This window comes from Argiope bruennichi, chromosome 1 (genome assembly GCF_947563725.1).
Source record: "Argiope bruennichi chromosome 1, qqArgBrue1.1, whole genome shotgun sequence".
In the NCBI taxonomy this organism is placed as follows: Eukaryota; Metazoa; Arthropoda; class Arachnida; order Araneae; family Araneidae; genus Argiope; species Argiope bruennichi.
In genome coordinates, this window is record NC_079151.1 from 109,247,648 (window position 1) to 109,270,726 (window position 23,079).

The 23,079-nt window shown below is 24.9% G+C and overlaps 2 protein-coding genes across 3 annotated transcripts in view; one reads left to right on the forward strand and one right to left on the reverse strand.

Moving 5' to 3' along the window:
* The first annotated feature begins 285 nt into the window (after positions 1–285).
* Positions 286–22,205, forward strand: LOC129965802 (WD repeat and HMG-box DNA-binding protein 1-like). Its single transcript, XM_056080003.1, has 27 exons — positions 286–316; positions 436–505; positions 611–722; positions 1,540–1,691; positions 2,112–2,220; positions 3,542–3,639; positions 4,709–4,754; positions 5,332–5,424; positions 5,953–6,059; positions 6,601–6,682; positions 6,929–6,976; positions 7,073–7,178; positions 7,642–7,829; positions 8,232–8,416; positions 8,699–8,780; positions 10,164–10,329; positions 11,575–11,692; positions 12,438–12,546; positions 14,136–14,197; positions 14,432–14,546; positions 14,792–14,920; positions 15,898–16,151; positions 17,018–17,136; positions 17,938–18,014; positions 19,437–19,550; positions 20,368–20,589; positions 21,809–22,205. Exons 2-27 carry the CDS (start codon positions 441–443, stop codon positions 22,070–22,072), a joined length of 3,222 nt encoding a protein of 1,073 aa, XP_055935978.1. The 5' UTR covers positions 286–316; positions 436–440; the 3' UTR covers positions 22,073–22,205.
* LOC129965809 (protein O-mannosyl-transferase Tmtc3-like) overlaps positions 21,859–23,079 on the reverse strand; it is an 87,505-nt gene continuing 86,284 nt past the window's right edge. Inside the window, exon 22 of one of the 2 annotated variants that reach the window (XR_008784240.1) lies at positions 21,859–21,989. Coding sequence is in view for 1 of the 2 variants with exons in the window: in XM_056080027.1 (XP_055936002.1) it covers positions 21,984–21,989 (6 nt within the window). In the remaining variant the exon portion in view is untranslated. The remainder of the gene's footprint in view (positions 21,990–23,079) is intronic. The other variant, XM_056080027.1, reaches the window with a different exon arrangement.

The following is a 23,079-nucleotide window of genomic DNA, read 5'->3' on the forward strand; positions in this document are numbered from 1 at the left end:
ATTAAAAAAGAAGTATTCTTATTGAATATGAAGTAATTTACCAAAAATACATTTATGAAATATAATTTAGAAATATGATTTGACAGTTCTGCTTCGTAAATATGAATCTTTATTATTTATATAGAAATATAGGTAATTTTTTTATTTTCAACCATAATCTTTGCATTTTTTTATTTTTACATTAATTTTTGCAACTGAAAAAAACTACCATAAAACACAAACAAAAAAAAATTCTGAAATTAGTTTTGTAACTGCAACTGCATTTATCTGAAATCGCGCGGAACTTTAACTTCTGTTGCCTAACAAATTTGTTTCGGTATGAGATTGTTTATGTTTATTTTTGGGAATCGTATGTCTTAGTTTTGTATATATATTTTCTGTTAATAAATAAATTTATTTTTTAAAATAAATATTTTATTTTATCCTGTGAGATAGCTAAAATGGAAGAAATGCGATATGCCCATTGTGATGGGCACACTGATATTTGCTATGATGATTCTGGAAAGTAAGAACTTTTAAAGATTTAAGCAAGTTTGCTATGTTCGAAAATTTTGATTTTGCGAGTTTTATTATTTGTATTTCAGCTCATTTTTGCTGTCTTTAATTGTAGCTACATTATAACTTGTGGTACAGATGGAGATATAAGAATTTGGAATGGCTTTGAAGATGATGATCCACAATCCCATCAAATGGGAAGTAGCGTGTCAGCTGTTGCTTTTAAGGTATTTCATTATAGCTCATTTTTGTTCCTACAGAAATTAGTTTTCCTTCTTTTGCCGTTAAATATTGTTTGATATTCTGAATGCCGAACAATAGGCAATAAAACAATATTGTTGGGTATTTTGTGCTAATAAAGTCTTGTTGTTGAGTTATACCAAATTGTATTTCATGTTATTTATTTGGGATTTTTAAACTGTTTCATTTGCAATCTTATTATCCGTTGTTATTATTATTTTTTTATTAATGAAATATCCATTTATCATATTTCTTTGAAAATTAGACAGAAAAATAAGATGATGAAATTTTCCATTGATGTTTTGTCATATATATTACTTTAAATAATAAGGTAATAATGTTAATCAAATTGAGGCTTTTAGTATTGGAACATAATGAAACAGCCATTATAAAATAATAATACTAATTTTGAATTGAATAAATAATGTCAACCTCTTCTCTTATTTATTAAAAATAGATATTTTCTTATATTTTTAAACAAAAGCACATGCATAAAAAACACACACATTTAATAACAAAATTATGGTAACTACATTTTATAGAGGAAATATTTTAAATCAAAGCTAGTAATAATTAGTCAATAAAGGCGAAATCAAGGATTAATGAAAACAATTAAAAATTCTTCTTTTTTTTTTTTTTTACATTACAAACATTGATAGAAAATTTGAAATGAAAGCTACTTTACAAATTTTTGATGATCTCCAATCAAGTCACATTTTATAGTTTAAGGTGTGAGTTAAATGGATAATGAATTTTTCTCTACAAATTTATACTTGCAACTATCAAATTAATTTTTATTTATAGAAAGGTTTCATCTACTTATCAGCTGATAGTTTCAAAGTATCTGCATATACCTTTCCAGAAGCAGAATTTGATCAAATTGTAGCCCAGTTCAGTACAACAGTATATCATATAGCATGCAGTTATGATGGAAAACTAATTGCTTCTGGTGGTGGGTAAGTTTTTTAAATTTTATTTCAGAACAGTAGTGAGCTTCATATTTCATTTCTATTGAAGTATCCTGCTGACTTTTTTAATACATATTCAATAATTTTTTTTCTTCTGCTGCTTAACTAACTTTTAAAATTTTCTTTTTTATGTCTTGTCACTTTCTGAAATTTTTGTTACAAGAAAACAAAGCATGTAAACAAAAGTTATTTTTTATTAAAAAAAACTTATATACTATAAGTAATAAAGTAGAATAAAGCATATAGTATTTCACTTTTCTAAAAAGAGGCTTACATGTATCCAAACTACATTAATTTCATAAGTCATTTGAACTAAATTCAGATAATTTAATTATTTTTATTTTTGCTTTCGCTTCTAATTAAATTGTTGCATTGTTATTTATAACAATTGCTTTGAAATCTTTACAGTGATTTCATCATAAAGGTTTTTGATACATCTGATAAGTCATTGGCTGAATTTAGAGGTCATGATGGCCCAATATTAAGTATAGCTATTGATCCCAAAGGAAAATATTTGGTAAGTATTTTTATTTTTAAAAAATCATGTTTGACATTTTAAATATCTAGTATTTGAATTTAAGTATGATATACTTTTCAGTACTTACTTTAAAATAAATTTGTCCAAAAATTTTATTTTGTATTATATAATGTGCTATTGTTATTTAGTGAGTGCTAGCATTTGTGATTTTCATTTAGAAAAAGATAATTTGAAAAGAGTAAGTTTTGATTATAAATTTGATTGGTTATTTATATATTTAACATCAAAATGTTTTATTTGTATGATTTAAAATAAGCAGAAAGGTCATTATAAAATTACTTATTGTAAAAAAAACAATATTTTATGAAAGATAAAAAAATATATCTATTATTTAAAGTTAGAAAAAGTAAAAGAAGATTAATTTTGTTTAATGAAAAGTATGAAATGTTTAAAGTACCGTAATTTCACACGTATAGTAAGCAGACACGATTTTATATAAAAAAAATTTCAAAAATCGTCAGATAGTCCGCAGACTATACGTCTGAAATTATGTTATTTTAATATGGCAATATTAATGTATTTTAGAAACGAAGAACTAAGTATAAATAGAAAAAAAGTACTTACTTACCTTCAGAAATAAAACGCTAAATACAAATAAAAAACAGTGCTTACTAATTAATTAATTACTAACTAATTAGTCAGTGTATGAAGCGCATCTCATATTTCCTCCTTTACCTTCCGACATCCAGTTCCCCAGATACATTGCAATTGTATCGATACGATACATACGAATGTTTTCTTGGAATCTCGCGCTTTTTTTAAATTTGATCATCGGCAGTTCACGGTTGCGTGTTTTTTAAATTTCAACGATTTTAACCGTGAACAACCAGCGTATTATCCGAACTGGTGGATAGTCCGCAGCTTCAAACACAGATAGTCCCCGGACTATACACGCAAAATTACGGTAAATTGCAAATTTGTACTTTTAAAGTAAACTTGTTCTTGTGTTTCAATACCTGGCATCTGAGAACATTATATTCTTTTAATTTATTTCTAAATGTTTAGAATGATTGAATTTAAAAATTTTGAAAATTATATATATAATTTTATTATTAATTAGCAATAGACTGGAATTGCAAGAAAAAAAAAATTAATTGGTTCATATATTTTTCTTTCCAAATTTAATTGGCATCCTTGTTCGAGTGTAGATTCTGATGTTTCTAGTTGAAAAGATAAATATTTTTATATCTAGGAATAATACTTTCCATTCAAATTTAACACGGTATTAAACCGGTATGTAATACAATTGCTTAATAATAATAAATATTTTACTAGTGAAATCTGTTTTGTTTTGTTTCAGGCATCATCTGGTTGTGATGGTACAGTTCGTGTCTGGCTCTTATCTAGTCAAGAATGTGTAAAGACTTTAAATTTGTTTAAAAAAAGTAATGACTTCAAGTAAGTAAGAATTTTCCCGACATTTTTCTGTATTTAAAATTAAATGAAAAATTAATTTAAATCAAATTACATAAACTGTTGTATCATGATCTTACACACATATTTGTTTTTGTAAATGTTGTGAGATTTTACTACGGAAAATTATATTGTTCTTTAAAAATTTTGATATATGAATTTGAATAGTTAGTAGAATTTTTCATTCAGGTATGTTTATTATTATTACCTGAGATTACTTGAAAAATTTCTTCTTTCCTTAATATGGATTTTCGAAATAGAGTTAGAAACTTGTAAAATTGATAGACTTGACCTGATTCCTTTCAATTGTTTATATAATTTGGATTTTTTTTTTTAAAATTACATTCTACAATTAATGTTGCTTTTTGTATCAATATATCTTTGTATAAAACCAACATATGTATAAAATTGTCATATTTTTTGTTCAAGATATTGATTATATATGATTATCACAATTGTAAATATTTTTGAGCTTAGATTGTGTGTGTTCTATTCTTTTTCTTGAAAGATTATGCTGGAATAACTTGAAGTTTATTTAATTTTTTTAAACAATTATCTAATATGCATTTGAAAAGTAAGTGCTGTGATGGAGATTTTTAGTATTTAATTAAATTTGTAATCATTTCAACAAAAATATAAGTAGTGATATAGATAATTTATAAATAAACAGTTAATTTTGCCATCAAATATGATATCTTTAATGAAAGTCGTTATTGTATCTGGAAATTATATTTACTATAGTTCTAATTTATTGTCCATTATAATTGTTTATTTTAATCACTGATTTATTAATTTTCAAAAAGAAAAAATTTTCCTTTTAAATTTATTATTCCAGATTTCCTTATGTTAGAAAGAATTAAAATCTAAAATTTTGTTAATATAACTATTACAATATAATAAATAAACAGTCATGACACATAAACTCTGGTTATAGTATATCAAAAAATGATTTATCACAGGTATATAATTATTTATTTTACCTTTTTTTATCTATTGTATTTTGTTATATTTAACAATTTCTGATTCCCTTTTTTTTTATTGAATTTCATTTTAGTACATCAACAACATTGTGCCGATTGTCTTGGAGTACTGATGGGCAGGTATAATTGAGGAATTAAAAAAAAATCTTATATTAAAAATTATGATTGTCAATTAAATCTTTACAGCAATTTGTTAAAATTTTTATTTAAATAATTAGCATTGAAATAATCTTTATTATAAACATTTATTTTCTATAGAGTTTAAAGTTTTTTTTTTTTTTGCTCTTATTTATTTTATTTGCTAGAAATTTTCCTTTTTTTAGGAAAAAATGTATGTTTTTGTCCTGTTATTTTTTATAATATTTTTTTTGTTCTATAAATTTTTTATTTGTGTTTTGCTTTTGACAGTTTTGAGCATTTATTTTTCAATATGTCATTTTTTTTATGACCGAAGATATTGTTCAATAATTTTCTAATGTTGGCTTAATCATGAACTGAAGCTTTAAGTGTATAGGCTTGGTGTGTTTATTTTTATTGAAAGGCATACTTTTGTAGTTAATTTGCATTAAATGATTAGTATATTTTCATTGAAATGAATAGCATTTTTTGTAATAGGAAAATTTATCACTAGTATGAAAATCTTTTAATTTTGTTCTTTTTTGTATGTATAAATATTTTATCTTTTTGAATTCTGCAGTTTTTAGCTATTCCTGTTGAGACAGAAGTCTGTTTTTATCAACGAGACACATGGCAATCAAAATTTTCACTTTCTGATGCGTGCATTACAAAGGTAATGTCTTTTTATAATTAAAATCTTTTTCATTTGCTGGAAAAAACATGAAATTGTTTATACTTGTCTTAATAATTTTCTTCTTTTTCTTCTCTGTTTCTTCTTATATTTATCTAGATGTTTTTTAAGAATATTTAATGCACAATTTTTATTTTTAAATTAAATTTCCTTTCCTTTTCACCATATTTGATATTTTGATATGATTTGTTTTAGGGAACTATACAATTTCCCAGTAAAACTAATGGAAGATTTTTTTTAAAACTGTTTCTTAATCTCTTTATTTGCATGTTGTAGTTTTTATTTTAAGGATGAAAAGTGAAGATTAGGCTATTAAAAAAAACATTCTTGTACTTTTTTATATATCTCTCAAAGTGAAACAATACTGTTATAGTGTTTTTATTTTTATATGAATGAAAAATTATGTTTGAACTTTTATTGATATATTTCTCTAAATATATGTTTATGATGCAAATAGCTCAAAATATATTACAATTTATATTTGTAATCAATTTTCTTTTATAAATACAGACTCTTTCCATTGTGACATATTCTCCTTATGGGAAATACCTTGCAGCTGCATCTATGAATGGACAGATGCTTGTTTGGGATGTAGAAACTAAGAAATGTGTTTCCAGGTTAGTTATTAAAATTTAACTACATCATAATTTTAAAAATAATCATGCCATCCAAAAGCAGCATTTTCAATAGCTTAATATTTCATAACTGAACATTTTGCATTATGCTGCATGGTTGTGTATCAATAAAAGAAGATTTTTGTTAATTGGTTATATACAAAATATGAGAAAAATGGGAAATTGATTTACTGTAGAAATTGTTATTTGATGCAGTTCAGTGGAAAGGAACAAGTTAGTCTCCTATGAACATTCTTTCGTCCATAAAATTTATGGGAATGAAAAACAGAAATTTGGTTGAAGAAATTCTTTAACTCAAATAATTTATTTTATATAATTGTTTTATTTCCTTTTTGTTTTATTAAAATTTATTCTTCTTAATGTATAATATTTCTATAATTTTTATTCAAACTATGTTGAAATCATTTGCAAATAGATTGTTACAGATGTATTAAATACTTGTCAAATTCTAGTAAATGCTATTCTTTTATACTGCAGCAAATGTGATTTTAATTATTTTTATTGATAATGTTTCCAAATGAAGGAAACTGCATGAAAAAGAATTGGCTGTTTGTGGTCTTGCATGGCATCCTTCTGGGAAGGAATTAGCATTTTGTGATATTGAGGTATGGATTTTATAATATAAATCCCACATATAAGTGTCATTAAATATTAATCATTTGTTTGATTGGTAAATAATTATTACTTTATTATATGAGAGTTAACTATAAAAAAAATATTTAACACATTTCTACTTTATTAATTTTATATTTAATAGATTACCAAAAATACTTAAAATGTCTAATGTTTTTGGATCATTTCTAGTTTATGAATGCAATTACTTTTATCAGTTATATTAATATTCATTTTAGGGCCAGATGGGATTATATTCCAGCCCACTGAATTCCGTTCCTGAAAAAGTATGCTATGTCTAATTTTTTTTTTTTTTCTGATATGGAATGTTATTTTAATGATTTTTTCAAAATCATATGCTTGATGGAATTCATTTGATTTAGATTATTGATGTTCAAGATAGTTCTCAACCAGCCAGTGAAGATTTTGAGATGAATGACCTTGATACATTAGTTGATGGGGAAGCTGTTGAAATTGATGATGATAATGGTAAAATAATCTTTACTGCATTTTACTGATGAATTTTTGTGTGGAAATATTTTTACATATTTAAAACAAAAACCTTAAAAATCCAGTACTTTATATTTCATAAAATGCTTTGAATGTTCATGATTATTATTAGAGTCTTTCAAAATTAGCAGTAAGATATTTGTAGCTTAATAACCAGTGTTATTAGCACCAAAAGATTCTGTTTTCTTTTCCTTTTCCTAACTCTATTTAGCTTGAATAAATTCTTAAAAAAACTATTCCTTTGGTATTATTTTTGGCACTGAAGTAACTGAAGTTGATCAAAATTTTGCTACCTTTTGTTTTACTGCGATTAGTACTTTTTACTCTTGGTGACTTTCTTATACTCTAACTGTAATATTTCAACAGTTCTGTAAATAGCAGAAATATCTTTTTAAATTATGCTTTCTAACTTTTTAAATCTATGTTTTAAATTCTTTTGCAGCATTTGATATTGGAGCCATTAAAGCTTCCCTTGAGCCAAAAATATTTGGGGAAGATTCTGAGGATATTCCCGAGATAATAAAAACAGAGCCAGAAACAAAAATCCAAATTGTCGAAGCCCCCAAACCACCTATTCAAAAACCTTTTCAACCAAGCTCAACACCTGTAAATTTAGATCGTCGTTTTATGGTAATATGTTACATTTTTTTTTTGTTTATACTTATACCATATGAAGATTTTTCAAAATGCTAGTCAATATGTAATATCTACATTATTTTTTTGTATTAGTATAATGATATTAATTTATATGTTAATAATTAGGAGTTTTTTTGTAAGACTAGTTTCTAATTAGTGTTACTTTTTTTTAAAGTTTATTGAATTTGAAATGACATAAAAATTGCTAAGAAACATGCAGATATTATCAAAAGTAAAGACAATGGAACAATACTTTTCTTTTTCAATAAATGTGAATTAAAAATCTCTTAGAAATTGTAAATAACACATTTTACAAAGAGTTAAAAAATTACAATAATCTTTATGCTTTCACCTGTTCCTTCTGAAAAAGTTTTCTTTTTCTTTTAAATATTCTAGTTATGGAATAATGTTGGCATAGTTAGATGCTATGATACAGAAGAAGAAAATTCCATTGATGTTGAATTTCATGATGCCACTGTCTATCATCCTTTACATTTAAACAATATTCATAATCACACACTTGCAGCTCTGTCAACTGAAGCATTACTTTTGGGTTCACCAAAATCAGATGAAACTACAAGGTATATTTTTGTATTTTTTCAGACACTAATGTTCACTATGAATATTTCATAATTATGATAGGTGATTATATATTTATGATACTATAATATAATTATGATATTTGATCTATTTATTCTCTAATATTTAAATATCTTACAATACAATTTTTTAATCTTGTTTTCATGTATTGAAATTAATTTTAAAATATTTTTCATTTGCTTTACTATACAGTTGTATGGTGTTTGTGTACTTTTGTGTATATTTTTATCACTTAATGAGTCCTAAATTATTTTTTTTCATAGTAAATTAGAGTGTCTACACTTTGGAACCTGGGATTCCAATAAGGAGTGGATAGTTGAAATGCCAGAGAATGAAGAAATAGAGGTGACTTCTTTTTTAAAAAAACATTTGTAGTTTAGAAAAAAAAATTATCTTTACATAAATTCTGTGAGAGTATTGTTCTGATTACTTAGACTAGAAAAAGTAGAACTAAAGAAGTTAAACTGTAAGTGAATTTTACTATCTTGATACTATGATATTAAATTATAAAATAATGAAAAAGTATATTAGAAGCAAGTCCCCTTTATTTCTGTATAAAATAATAATAAAAAAAATTATTTAATTTTTCAATTGTTGGATTATTTAAGCCATTAACTCTTCAATTCCTGATATTTAATTTCATACAGTGGTGAGATTTTAAAATGGAATTAACTACATATGAGATATAATCAGATTTTCTGATCTTATATTTTTGTCATTTGAAAATTTTGAAGGAAATTTGAATGATTTCAAGACCAACATAAGCAATGAAGAAAAATATTCGATAAAAAAACCTTGAAGGTAATAATACAAGAACTGTTTTACATTTAAAATAAAGGATGTACTCTTAATCATATTCTTCTGGAAACATATAACTGGTATATATTTAGTTATATACTAACTGGTTAACCTGTTGGTTAACCAGTACAAATGTGTATATTTGTATATATAAACTAGATAACTCAGTTTTGATATATAAAACAAGATATTCAACATCACTTTGCACCATGACAGTGAAGTGGTGCTTTCCAAAAAGTATCATCAATGCAAAAATTTTGTCAGCCTTGGCATGGCATGGATTGGAAAGTTGTATATTTAATCCATCTTATTATCCCCTCAGTCCATTTTCATTGCATTCTTTGGATTAGGCATTCATTTAAAAAAATAATTTCACCTTTCTAGATCTGTTAAATTATATAAATGTATTTTCTTTTTGGTTTCATTGATGCTTCATTTCTAGCAGAATGCTAATGAGTTTAGAGGTCAGTGTAAAAGGCTTTTCTTCAGTTCATTGAAGTACTGTTGTGTGTGGAAGATATATTCCTTTTATTGACTTGAATCTTCTTTCATCTTTTTTTTCTTGTACATTAGTGGGGTGGGGAATAATCTATTTTCAGAGATAATTTCTCGTAATTTATATATCACCTGAAGTGACACAAGTTTGTTTTTTATGCGATTTTGTTGTTTCTTTTTTTTTTTTGCAAGTGATTATTTCTTCGTAGATAATTTTTTTTCATACTTCAGCTTTATTATTAACAAATTATTTAATGTATATTTATTGCAAGCAATGTTTGTCTAAACAATTTAGAATTTTTTTTTAACAATCTACTAGGAAAATCTTAATTTACTGGGAAATCTTACTACTTGGAAAAACTCATATTTAAGATGTTTATAATTATTGCTTGCAATTTTACGAAATATGTGAAAAAATTTTTAATTCCTCCACAGGCTGTTGCTTTAGGTGATGGTTTTGCTGCTTGTGTTACTGACAAGAAGTTTATAAGATTATATACAATAAGTGGAATTCAGTGTGAAGTATTCCTGATGCCTGGACCTGTTGTTTGTTGCACAGCTAGAGGCAATCAGTTGCTAGTAGTGTTTCATAAAGGACTAGGTCAGTTGACTTGTCTAATTTTATGAATTATATCATTTATACATATATTATTTTAAATGAAACTTAAATTATAAAAAAAACGTATTTCCATTCATTTGATGGGATTTTAAAAATAACTTTTCTCAAATGAATTATATGAGTGGGCTTAAAATATGCCATTTAGGCTTCATTTTGTAATATATCATGACAATTTAAAAAGTAAACTTTGTTTTTTTTTAAAGATTATATTTATAAAATTATTTTTTTAATAATTTTTATTTTTTATTTTGTGAAATGTAAATGATTTTTCAAATTGGAAAAGTGAGATTTTGAATTAATTAACTAATTTATGTAGGAATTTTTTTATTTTAGTTATTTTTTTTCTACAACCAGGAAAAGGATATTGCTTGAATATATTCAGAATTATTCAGCTATTTATATCCAAACATATACAAAATCATTTTTAAAAAATCAAAACAGAAGTTATTATATTTGAATAAAGTAACAACACATGATTCATACAGAATGCTGATTTTATAATTAAACTGAAAATGGAAAAGTTTTTCTTTTTTTTCTGCTGTCTAAATATTTCTATATGAAATTACATATATTTTGGAAGCCAACAAAACTTTTAAATGAGATATCCACCAACAATATATAGATTGGAAGACCAATTCTTAGATTTTTTCATAATCAACAAATTTGTATTACAGAAGGCACAAGCATATAATATCAACATATTTTTTTTGAGTAAGAGACAAACAATTACAAATGAATATGTTCTTTCTAAATTTTCAAAGATTAAATGCTTAAATTATAAAAAATTTCTTCCAGAATCAGTGTCTATGTTTAAAGTTAAGGATATCCATTTCAAATATTTTAAAATAGATGTTCACCAATTAATGCAATAAAAAATAAATTTTCTGAACAGTGATAGAACTTGTCTTTGAACAGGAGGGGGGGGGGAGTATCTTTTGAAGGGAGGAGAAGCAGATAATGATTTTGAATGAAAATCATTATATTATGAATAAAAAAAATTCTTATCTGATGGCTTTTAGGGAAATCATTTTGATCTAATGGTGATTATTCATTAAGAAAAATTATTTATAGTTTCCAATGAAAATTTGTATATTTCTGTTTTAAATGACATTAATTTTTGACAAAAATTTGCCTTCAACATAATTCAGCAAAATAATTCTGAAATTGATTTAAATGGATGTTTCCCATTTCAAACCAAGAATTTGTTTCTTTGTTTTTTTAATTTAGGAATTGAGGGTGATCAGTGTTTAAATATGATGATTGTCAAAGTTAATCTTGAAAAGCACAGCAGTGTGAAAGAATGCTTTCTTCCTCTTAGCTCCAAATCGTTTTTAAGCTGGCTTGGGTGAGTTCAAATTAGGTTCTTTAATATTTCATGTGATTTCTTTTTGTGTAAATAAATCTGTCATGTAAGAATTTTTTAAAAAATGCGCTTTTCCATTTGTGGGGTAGCAATACAAATTATTCCGGGTTGTATTAAATATAATAATACTTCAAAATATTTGTGCTTATAAAGATATTTAATGCCTATTGAACAAACTTTTTTTTATTGTATTATTTTTTATTCTTTTTTATTGAATACTTTTCATAAAAAAAAAAATAAAAAAAAAACTTAGTTGTTATATTATTTGGTAACTGTTAAGAAATAACTTTGATTATGATTGATCTATATAAAAAGGTTTATTTGAATGCACAACAAATGAAATATTTTTTTCGTGAAACTCACAATTTCTTTTTATAATGCACCTTTAGTTTTATTATTATCAAAGCATTTCAGTCATTTTATTAAGTCATTTCTGTTATATTCTGAGCCATATTTGTGTAGCTCTGTTGTTGTTACAGTACCTGATATCTGTTTTTGAAAAAGTAAATGGTTTATATAATTTAAAATTATTTACAAATACAAGGCATATATATATGACATGTATTTGTGAATAATTTTGATTATTTGAAATATACTTCAATTTTAATTTTTTTCTTTGCTTATAAACTTGTTTTCTTTTCCTGGAACTTAAATGTCTGCAATTGAAAAAAAAATTGCTTTGCTTTTTTTTATTCCATGTTAATTGCATACCATATTAATCTTTTAGCTTTACTGATGAAGGAACTCCTTGCATAGTAGACAGCTCTGGAATACTTTCATTGTTGAACACATCTTGTGGTGTTAAATGGATACCAGTTGCAGATACAACAGCTAATGTAATGTATATTTTTCTTATATTCTTAATTGGAGTGGAGATTGATGTCTCTTGGACATAATGTACCTTTATAATTGCCCCTTGTCTCAGCATTTGTTGTACAATTGAGCTATCTCAAGCAATATCAGTATTTAATTAACATGTTATTGTTTATTATTCAGGTCTTGTTTATGAGCGTAGCTGTGATTTTTTTTTTTTAATAAAGAGCAAAAGTTGTAAAAGAATTAATTTTTTTTAAATTTGTAAGTTTTAAGAAATGTTTTAAGGTTTGGTAATTGCTACTTCTATATTCTAGTTTGTGCAGTGTAACATAGTAAATGAAACTGCATGTTGATTGTTAGTTCAGGCATAATCTGTAAAAATTTGCATTGTATTAGACCTCTAAACTGCCACCTCTTGACTATAGATCACACTACACATCCGGTACTATGGATCATTGATCCGAGGTGCATAACGGTAATTATTATAGACTTTTTTCATCTTAAATTACAATGCCATATAGTAAGAAGGGAAAGGGAGACCTTCCACATGAAAATATTATTATTGATTCTAAAGTTATAAAAAACAATCGAAGCTATATATACTGAAACAGAAAAGAAATTTTCCATTAGTGAATCATATAAAATGTTTGATGTTACATTTACATTAGTTTGTCATTTGCGGATTTTTAAGAAATCTCAGGAAAGTTTTATATTCAAATATAATGTTTGATATGCCATTAGAAAACTTTCCTTAGAAGATGTCTGTTTAGAGGAATATAAACAAAATGGCAAAACAAAGCTACATATTTAAAAAATAAAAAATAAATTTGGAGCTTGACTTGTAGTTTGGACAGTAATAAAAATCAACCTGTCAAGCAAAACAGAGGATTATGGGTAGAAGGAAAAAAGCAGTTGGAGAAAAATAGATGAGGCTGTTTATGACAAGGCATGTTGCAAAATTATCCACTTGAAAGTTCACAGACAAATTTGTTAAGATTAACAGCTGTCAAGCCTACTGATGTTGGAAAATGCACAGTTAAAGTTATGTTTCTTTTTCTTTTCATTAAATATGAAATATTCAATGAATTTTCATCCTATTTTTCCTTTCAACAAATCTGAAATCGGGGTGAAGCAGGATTAACAACAATATATATATATATATATAAAACGATGTAATCCAAGTACAAGATTATTTTATATTATAAAATATTTGCATGAAATTATAATTGTTCTTTATTTTAATTAACATTCCTTATCTTATTGCTTATAGACAATAAAAATTAGCATTGAGTAGAGGTTACATAAAATTAGGTTCTGAAATCTAAAATAGAAATGTAAATTGTTAATTTTTTAATTATACAATAGAAAAATTTATCTAATTTATGACAATCTTTCTTCTATAATAAAAAGAATGTAATTTCTTGAAATTATTCTAAAATAGACTTGCAACTTTGATTTTAACTCCTCATTTTATTTGTATAAAGTAATCCAAGGGAGGATAAGAATTTTACTGTTGAAATAGTTAAAATATTCATTCAGCTTTTGTCCAGCTTGGTTAAAAGCCTTTTCTTAAGTTAAAATGACCATTTTTATTTTTATTCTTTTTTAGATGAAGGGTAAATCTAACACTTATTTTGTTCTTGGACTGTCTGAAATAAAACAAGAAATCAGGTATGTTTTTTGCCCTTAATTTTTTAATATATATATTTTTTTATTTATATTTTTCATTTATTCAGCATTCATTTCAAACCTTGCATTCCAAATTTCGATCCTTTTCTAAAATTAAAGAATTATAAAGGTTACTTTATATTATATAAAATTAGATGCTTTAAATTTAATTTCGATTTTTAAGTTTTCTAATTACTTATGTTTTATTTTATAAAATATTCATATTACTTATTTCAGGTGCATTTTGTGTAAAGGTTCCAAATATCCTTCTTTATTGCCTAGACCCAATATTGCTGTTCTTCCATTTTCATTACCTTTCTGTGAAATGTCTACGGATAAAGGAAGATTAGAGGTAGATATTGTTATATTTCACATTGTTGCTTCACATTTGCATTCAAAATTTTATCATTATTTTTATAAAATTTTACTTCTAAAATTATTTTTACTTGCAACATTTTCCTCTTCTCATCTAAAAAATGAACTTAAAGGTTTTAATCTTTTTTACAGAGAGTGAATGAATATTAATCAACTCCTACCCCACAGGGAAAAAAAAAAACTTTATTGATAAATAATATAATTTTATTTCTACCTTTCCAGGAAGAAAATCAGAGGTATGCCATAGCTCACAAATGTATTGAAATATTGCTGAAAGAAGGATTTGATCTTGATTCTGAATCAAATGCAATTCAAAAGAAGCGAATGGATGTACTGTTGAAGATGTTTGCTGTGAGTATAGGGTTATTAAGTCTATTATAGTTTTGTAGTAAATTTATTAATCTCTTTATTTTTGTTATAATTATTTTAGATTTTGTAATATTGCATGCACTGGAATTAGAAATTCTCCCATGCATTATGGAAAAAAAAAAGTTTTATTTTATTATATAAAATTATATAACCAAAATAAAATTAAACCTGCTCTAGCACATTACATGTGCATAAAAAACTATTTTTTTTATCATTGTGTTGCCATCACATTGATAGAAGCCCAAATTAAAAGTTTAACTTTAAGCTTAGTACAGTATCATTTGCATTTTGTTTATTCTGAGATATAATCAATATGACTGCAAATCATGTACACACTTATCTTAACTTCAGACATTTCATTTAATACAGCTAAAATATGATTAGCTGTAATTAATTTTTTAAATTTTAAGTTCTTATTTAATTTTTGAAGCATTATTGATGTGCAGGTGTGATGAGTATGCAGAAATTATTTCATATCAAAATTTTTATTCATGTAAAGTTATTGAAATTGTGTGGAGTTTTATTGAAAAAGTTTTGTTTAATTTTTATATAAAATTTACAATTATCACATAGCTGGATTATATTATGATTTAGCTTATTTTTATTGATTAAAAATCATTATTCCCAAATGTAAAAATTATTAATATTATTATTTTGTTTTCAAAGTATTATCTTATTGAATATTAATCATTTTATATTAATCTTATGTAATGCATTATATGAACATTTAATGCAATATTATAAAAACTGGTATTGAAAATAAATTGTTAATTGTAATATTCTAAATTATAATTTAAAATTGAAAGAGGATTTAAAATAGAAAGATTTAAATTATATATTTTGCAACTATTTTTGTTGTGTGCAATATTTACAAATTAAAAAGTCTCTTTGCTATTTTTACAATTTGCAGAAATCTAAATAAAATGGAATAAATTTTTTAAAATTTGCATGTTTTACAGTTGGCAACAAGAACTGATAGAGAATTCAGAGCATTGAATGTAGCAGAGTTAATGCCTAATCCTGTAGCTGTTCAAGGAGCTATTCGATATGCTACTCAAAGGCATCGCATTGCACTTGCAGAACGATTAGGAGAAGTTATGAGTCAGAAAATGGCTAAAGAAGCTGAACCTGAAGAAGATGATGATGAATTTGATCTGCCATTCAGTGAAGATCTATCAACATCTCTCATTTCTGGAAATACATCAATTCCAAAGTAATATTTTGAATGCAAGTTTCGCAATTGTTACATGTCTTAAATCTATATTAAACTTTTTAAAAACTGAGGCGTAATTTGAATATCAGCTAGTAAAGATTTAATAAAATATGGTTTAAAAAAAAACTCTAAAAAAGAAAGAAACCATCTGGTTATAAAATAGCATTTCATAATTTATTTTATGAGCAAAATTTTGTTGTGTAACCTCCACCATTTTGGGCACTGTAAATTAATTTAATTTTGTAATCAAATTATAAAAGGAGAGAGATGTGTGGACAGTGCAATATCTTCTTTATCAATGTTTTTGCTAAATAAAATTAATTAATATTTTCTTTTTTAATTTTCTTACATTATTCAGTAAAAAAATTTTAGTTGGAAAAAGTTTCTCACTAATTTTTCAATTGTTTTGATTTATAGAAAATGGCTACTTTTATAAATAAGTTAACATTTAACTTCTGTTTACTTAATTTTTAAAGCACTTTATTCTACACATTGTTATTTCCCATTTTCTAGACACAAAAAACACATAACTTTAGAAATGTAATTATTTTTGATTAATTTGTATTAAATTTATTAAAATTATAAAACTGCAAACAAGATGTTTTCTAAAACTTGCTTTTGTTGAAATACGTTGTGGGTATTTTATTTGCATTATTGTTAATGCTATATATTTTAGTAAAAGTAAATTTTTTGGTTCCATTACATTTTTCAGGTTTGTTTAGTAATCATTTTAATTTAATGATTTAAAAAATTTTTGTCAAGTAACCCACTTTTTTTTTGTGTGGGGGAAAAATTTCTAATGTTGTATGGCATACAATTATATTCTTTCACATTTCTTAATCAATATTTAAATTTTCTTTTTGTAGTTTGAGTGTTCCTTTGAAAGAGGCTTCAGTCTTAAAACCCAAGCCTCTCTCTAGAATGAGAAGTAGTCAAAATTCAGGAAAATATTCTGAAAATTCTGACAACAGTCAACCTGATGTTGGTAAATATTTTACTGATATTTCCTCTCCCCATAGTTAATTCTATAGCTATTTATGCAAGATACAGAATATTATTTAGATTTTTTCTTCTTAGTAGAACTAATGCGTAGATTTTTGGATATTAATTAATAAATTGCACAAATTAATGAATGTACCTCAGTAATTTTTTTTTTATACTTAGCATTTCATAAACTGTTCTAATTTCAAATCTTAAAATATCTATAAAAAATATCGCAATGATATTGTGATCGATTATTGTATCATTGTGATCTTTAAAAAGATTTTCTTACCTTTAAGAATTTTGTGTTTAATTGTTGAAAATAGGTAAGATAATAATATTTATATTTCTAACTAGTCGCCTCGGGTAACTAACTGATTCACCAGGAATATTGGTTATATTTGATTTCAGATAAATCGTTTAGATATAATTTAATGTACAAGACATAACGATCATTCTGCCAAATTGCCTGATATTAACAGCATGTTGTTTTTTTTTTTATTGTGTATTTGAAACTTTTTAATGGAAACAGTTCCCTAACATCATAGAACTATTAAAAATCTAAATATCTGGTTCCTCTATCTTCTAAATTTTGTGATATTGTAACTTCACTTTTTTATTTGTCTTGTGAATTACACAACACATTAAACAAAATTTGTGTTCTTTAACTTTAAATAATGGCAGAAAATAATGTAAATATTTGATAAAATTATATAAATGACTTGAATTTCAGGGCAGCAATCTAATATATTGTTTTTTTTTTGTCTGTTAAAATTTTTTTATTATTTATATTTCATTTCCGTAGATGAGGAGAGCAGTGCATGTTCTTCCAAAGACATTTCTTTACATGCGAAATCTTCACCACATACAAATCCTTTCAAGGTTTGTGAACATTTTATCTTGACAATCTATTAATCAGAATTTAATTGTAATTTATTTTAATGTCATTGCTGCTTAGGGCATAGTAGGGATAGAATCAGGATATCATGAAATTTATTTATCTGAAGAAATTCATAAAAAATTCTAAAAGTCAGAAAAAATTGCAAATGAGAGCATTTTGTGCCAATTATGTGCACAACTGGTGAATTAATGTTATCAAAATCTTGCAGTGATGAAATATTATTATTAAAGATGATAATGATGCTTTGTCATAGTAACAATAATGTTGAGAGAAGATTTTCTATCAATAAAGATTGGCTAAAAGAATTGATTAAAGAATATGAAAAAACAAACATTTAAAACCATTTTATATGTGAGGAATTCATGAGCCATTAAGAATATAAGGAGAAAAACTGAAGGTAGAAAAGGAATTAAGTTAATATTTGGGAAGAAAATTGGGAAGTGATTTGATAAAAAAAAAATACAATCTGAAATCTATAATCGCTAGAAATATACAACATGTAAGATAAAATAATGAATATCCAGTGTTAGTTCAAATAGTGCCAGTTATTGAATAGTTTACAGAATTTAACAAATACAGCTTAAATTCACCTTCAAATCCAATGCATCGTTAAAAACACATTGCAACACTTGTCGAGATTATCAATTCTGTAATGTTTTATAGAAATTGGTTGAAAACTCCTTAGTTACTTGTTATGTTGTGTTCATCTATTAGTATACATATTGAATGTTCTAAACATTTAACTTGAATTGATATTTTTTTTTTCATTGAACATAAAAAAAATACCTTAATATTAAGGCTTCTTTGTTATTTCTTAATAATTTTTTGCAAAGTGTAAAAGTACATTTAGAATACATTTTATATATCCATTGTTATGTCAAGACAATAACTAAAATAAATGCAGTAAGCTTGATTGAATTATTATTCATAATTGTTCATGATTAGGGAAGAATTTGTTTGTTGCTGTCTCACATATATTATTTACAGTGGTATTCATGCTTTGGAGGACTGCCCTAATAGATGCCTTAGTGGTAAAACTTTAATATGTTTATACCAATCTTCAAAATAAAATACGAGGATGTGGAAAATTTCATCCCCATTAACCTTTATTAAATTATTGATGAAATATTCATTACATAGGCACCATGAAGTGTGTAGATTAATTTATTTTATTTTCTTTAAAATGAAAATGCTGAACACTTAGTGTTCATATCGACAGAAAAATGGAAAAAACAAGTCATCCTTTTCCATTTAAGTCTGGTAGAGTGATTAGTAACAGTTGTATTTTGTTTTTCCGTTGGTTTAAAATAGAAAAAAGGAACTAAATAAGTATATAATTATGGAGAATTTCAGTATTAATATTATTTTCATTAATTTTTTTTAATATTTATATATATATGTAGAGTAATACCAAACCTCAAGCTAAGAAAACGGAAATTGGAAATCTCAATGGCATTGATGAAATACTTAATAATAGTATGAATTCACGAAATTCTACTGGAAACTCGAGTGATAAGGTACTTTATTTTATTTTACTGAACAACTGCTGTATTATTTCTAAGATGTTGAAAAATTGTCTCATATATGTATTTTATTAGTTCTATTATGGATAAAATCTTATAAAATCAGTTTTTTTTAATTAAAAAGATTTCATAATAATTATATAAACTACTATACAAATATGTCAATACAACTATATTATGTATTACAAAATTCTACGAACATTTCGTCATCAACATGTATTGGGCAGTATTTTGAATTCACTTTGAATATTCTGAATTTGTTTCATCAAAAATAGAAAGAACAAATTGAATAATCTTATATTAATTATTCCTGTATGAATTCTGTTTTATTTACATATTTTATGGAGACAAACAAAAAATCTTTTACGATAAAATCCAAACTTTTCTAATAAGTTAAATGAATAAGCTAATCTCCTTCCTCCTACTTTATTTTTAAAATGACAAGTAGTATTTCAATAAATAAATGTGAATATTTCAAATCTCCTTTATTATTCTGTTATTTGGTAATAATAGGAGTAGATTGCAGTTTGATTTTTCTTTGCTACCACAGTTTGATTCTGTATCAGAAGTGAAGAGGAATCAGTAAAATTAATGCTAATTTTTGCTAATAAAATAATGGAGTCCTTTTTCTTTTTTCAGTCTTTTCATAAGTGCAGGATTTCAAAAAGTTATATTTTATTTTTTGTTGAGATTGCTTTCCACTTTATAAATTTGATGCTGTTCGTAAGGATTTTATAAAATACTGTTATTATTTAAAAACATTTTATATAAATTTATCTTATCTGCACTAACTATGTTTTTACAATCAAAGGGGCTTTTGCAACCAAAAAAGTCCAGATTTTCTACAAAGAAAAGCATTGCTCCAAAACCATCTGTTAATGGTGCTGTGGAGAAACAGAAATTTGGTTTTGATCTTTACCTGGAGGAAAACAGAGAAGATATTAAAGCTGCAGCACCACCTGATGTCAGTGAAACAGAATTGATTAAATTAGCCATGAAAATGTTTAAAGAACTTCCAAAAGCTGAAAAACAAGTAAGGATGTTTTAATAATTTTTTTGAATTTCTAGATTATAATACTAAAGTATTGTTACTTACTGCTTTAACACTTCTATTTTCATGATTTATTTGTTTAATAATTTACTTCATGATGATCGTTGCTTCATTTGTTAAATATTCCAACATCCTAAATTGAACAAACTCTTACTTTAATTAGAAGGAGACTGTATGGAAAGGAATAGACCTTTAAAATTAGCTATTAATCTCAATATCAATATGCCATGAATAATTTATATTAAATAGTAATTGTGAAAACCTTGATTGCAGTGTTTTTGTTATAAATGTTTTGTTGTTTGTATATCTTCATCAATTTCTGATGAGATTGCCGAAAATGATCCGATATTAATTTCAAAAAAGAAAAAATCTCTACCATTCCCCCCCTTTCTCTTTTAATGTTTTATGTACCAACTTTAACAATAAAATTTTTATACAGGAAAATTAAAATTTTACAAAGATTCATGTAGTAAGAGTAATTGTCTTTCTGAGTTAATTTTTGATTCACAGTCAAATGAAGTCTCAAATATCATTTAGAATAAAGATTTTTCAGTGCAAGGAATAAAATCCATTCTCTTAATTTTATTTTATGAAGAAATATTTATTTCTTTTCATACTTTGGTTGTCTTATTCATTCTTTTCTTATTTGGCAATAGTACAGCTACCATGCTTGTGTAATTATTATAAGTAGGGGAATGGAATGATTAAAGATTTTTACAGATATGCTATTTGAGCAAAATGAAATATTTTTAAATATTAATATATTTATTAAAAGCAGAAAGAATTTATTATGATTCTGTCTTCTTTTGCATTTATGTTAAAAAATTAAATAAAGTTCATGAAAAAAATTATATAAAATTACAATCTCTCACAACCTTTTGCTGTTTTTATAATCTTTCTCCTTTATTTTATAAACTTTGATTAATTTTTTTAAATAATTCTAATATTAGAAAGCAGCGAACATCATGAAAAACTGCTATTAAAATTGTTAATTAGGAAATTTTATTGAAATCTCGGACATAAAGATAATTTTCTGAATAATTTTTGCTTAAAAATATTTAAAATAAAACTTTTTTGCCTTCAAAACCATTCTTTGTTACCCTACCTAAATCATTATTTGTATTTACGAAACCCTGATGTAGAAGTATAAGTTGATGATTATTTTAAATTTATATTAACTGAGCTATTATAATATTTGTAGAAATATCAAAAAAGCTCTACTTCCAATGGCATTACTGAAACAAAAAATGAAAGTCTGCTAAATGATGGAAATGCATCTGATGTGAAAGAAAACATTTGTGAAGAATTGTCAGAAAGTCCAAAAAGTTCATCAGGAAAACGCAAAGGAAATGAAGAAACATCTGAGGAAATTCCAGTCAAGTCTAAAAAAATAAAAACTGATAAGTTATCGGATACCACAATCAGAAAATTAACTCAATTTGCTTTCACAAAAACTCCTAAATAGTATTGATTTTCAAATATATTCTCTGTATATAAAAAAGTGCCTTTATATGTTTCAGCGTTTTTATTTATTTTTATACAATAAAAGTAATTCTAGATGGTGTAAATGAATGTGTGATGCTGAATTATTTTTTTGTCAAAAAAATGTATCAAGATTGAATGTGATTTTTGTATGAGTAATTAATAAATCAACATTGCAATTTTCAAATAAAAATATTGAATAATTTGTTTTATTTAACTTATTACTTTATTTTTATTCATGTTTGAAAAACTTATCAAGTGCCAAATAGTTGTGTTGCCTTAAATATTTTTACACACCTTGCATAAAAATAAATTGATTGTAAAATTACACAGTAATTGTAAAAAAGTGTTCACAAATATGAGTGCATCCTCTTTTGTATACTAGATATTTATAACTAAGAAACTCTTTTGACAGAAAAAACAACAAAATGAACAAAAACATTGATTAAAAATAGCTCTAATCCCTATTAGTTAAATATTATTATCATTATCAGCATGGGTGGGAATAATTATATTTCATTTTTCACATAAGTTTGCTGTAAAAAATAATAATTGTGTCTGTTTTGCCCTTTTTGATGCAACATCGTAGTTTATTACAAAAATTTAAAAGCAATAAAAGTGTGGAAATATATCCAAAAAATTTCTGTCAGAAAATAAATATTATAAATATTGTTTAAATAATTTTGATTTTTTTTATATAAGGAAAGCTGTATTGTATTACATTGATAAGAATTATGACATTTGTGTACAAGTTTTTAAAATTTACATAAATTTTCAGGAAGAGTAAAATGATGGATTCTGAGAAACAGTATACATGTAATTGCTTAAAATTCCCAATTATTTGCAAATTGGATTTTTTTTACCAAGGAATTAAACATAATTTTTTTCATTATTAAAATATAAATTGTTAGCTGTTATTTTGACACAATCTGGCAAAATCCTTGAATCTTAAAAAAATTGCATGACAGTTTATTTATTTAAAGATATAAA

What these genes read in the sequence shown, in the direction of transcription:
- LOC129965802 (XM_056080003.1), top strand. Translation starts at nt 441, where the DNA reads ATGGAAGAAATGCGATATGCCCATTGTGATGGGCACACTGATATTTGC. An exon ending in AAAAAAAGTAATGACTTCAA is followed by an intron (nt 3,640 to 4,708) that starts GTAAGTAAGAAT and finishes ATTTCATTTTAG; the next exon opens with TACATCAACAACATTGTGCC. An exon ending in TAGCATTTTGTGATATTGAG is followed by an intron (nt 6,683 to 6,928) that starts GTATGGATTTTA and finishes TATTCATTTTAG; the next exon opens with GGCCAGATGGGATTATATTC.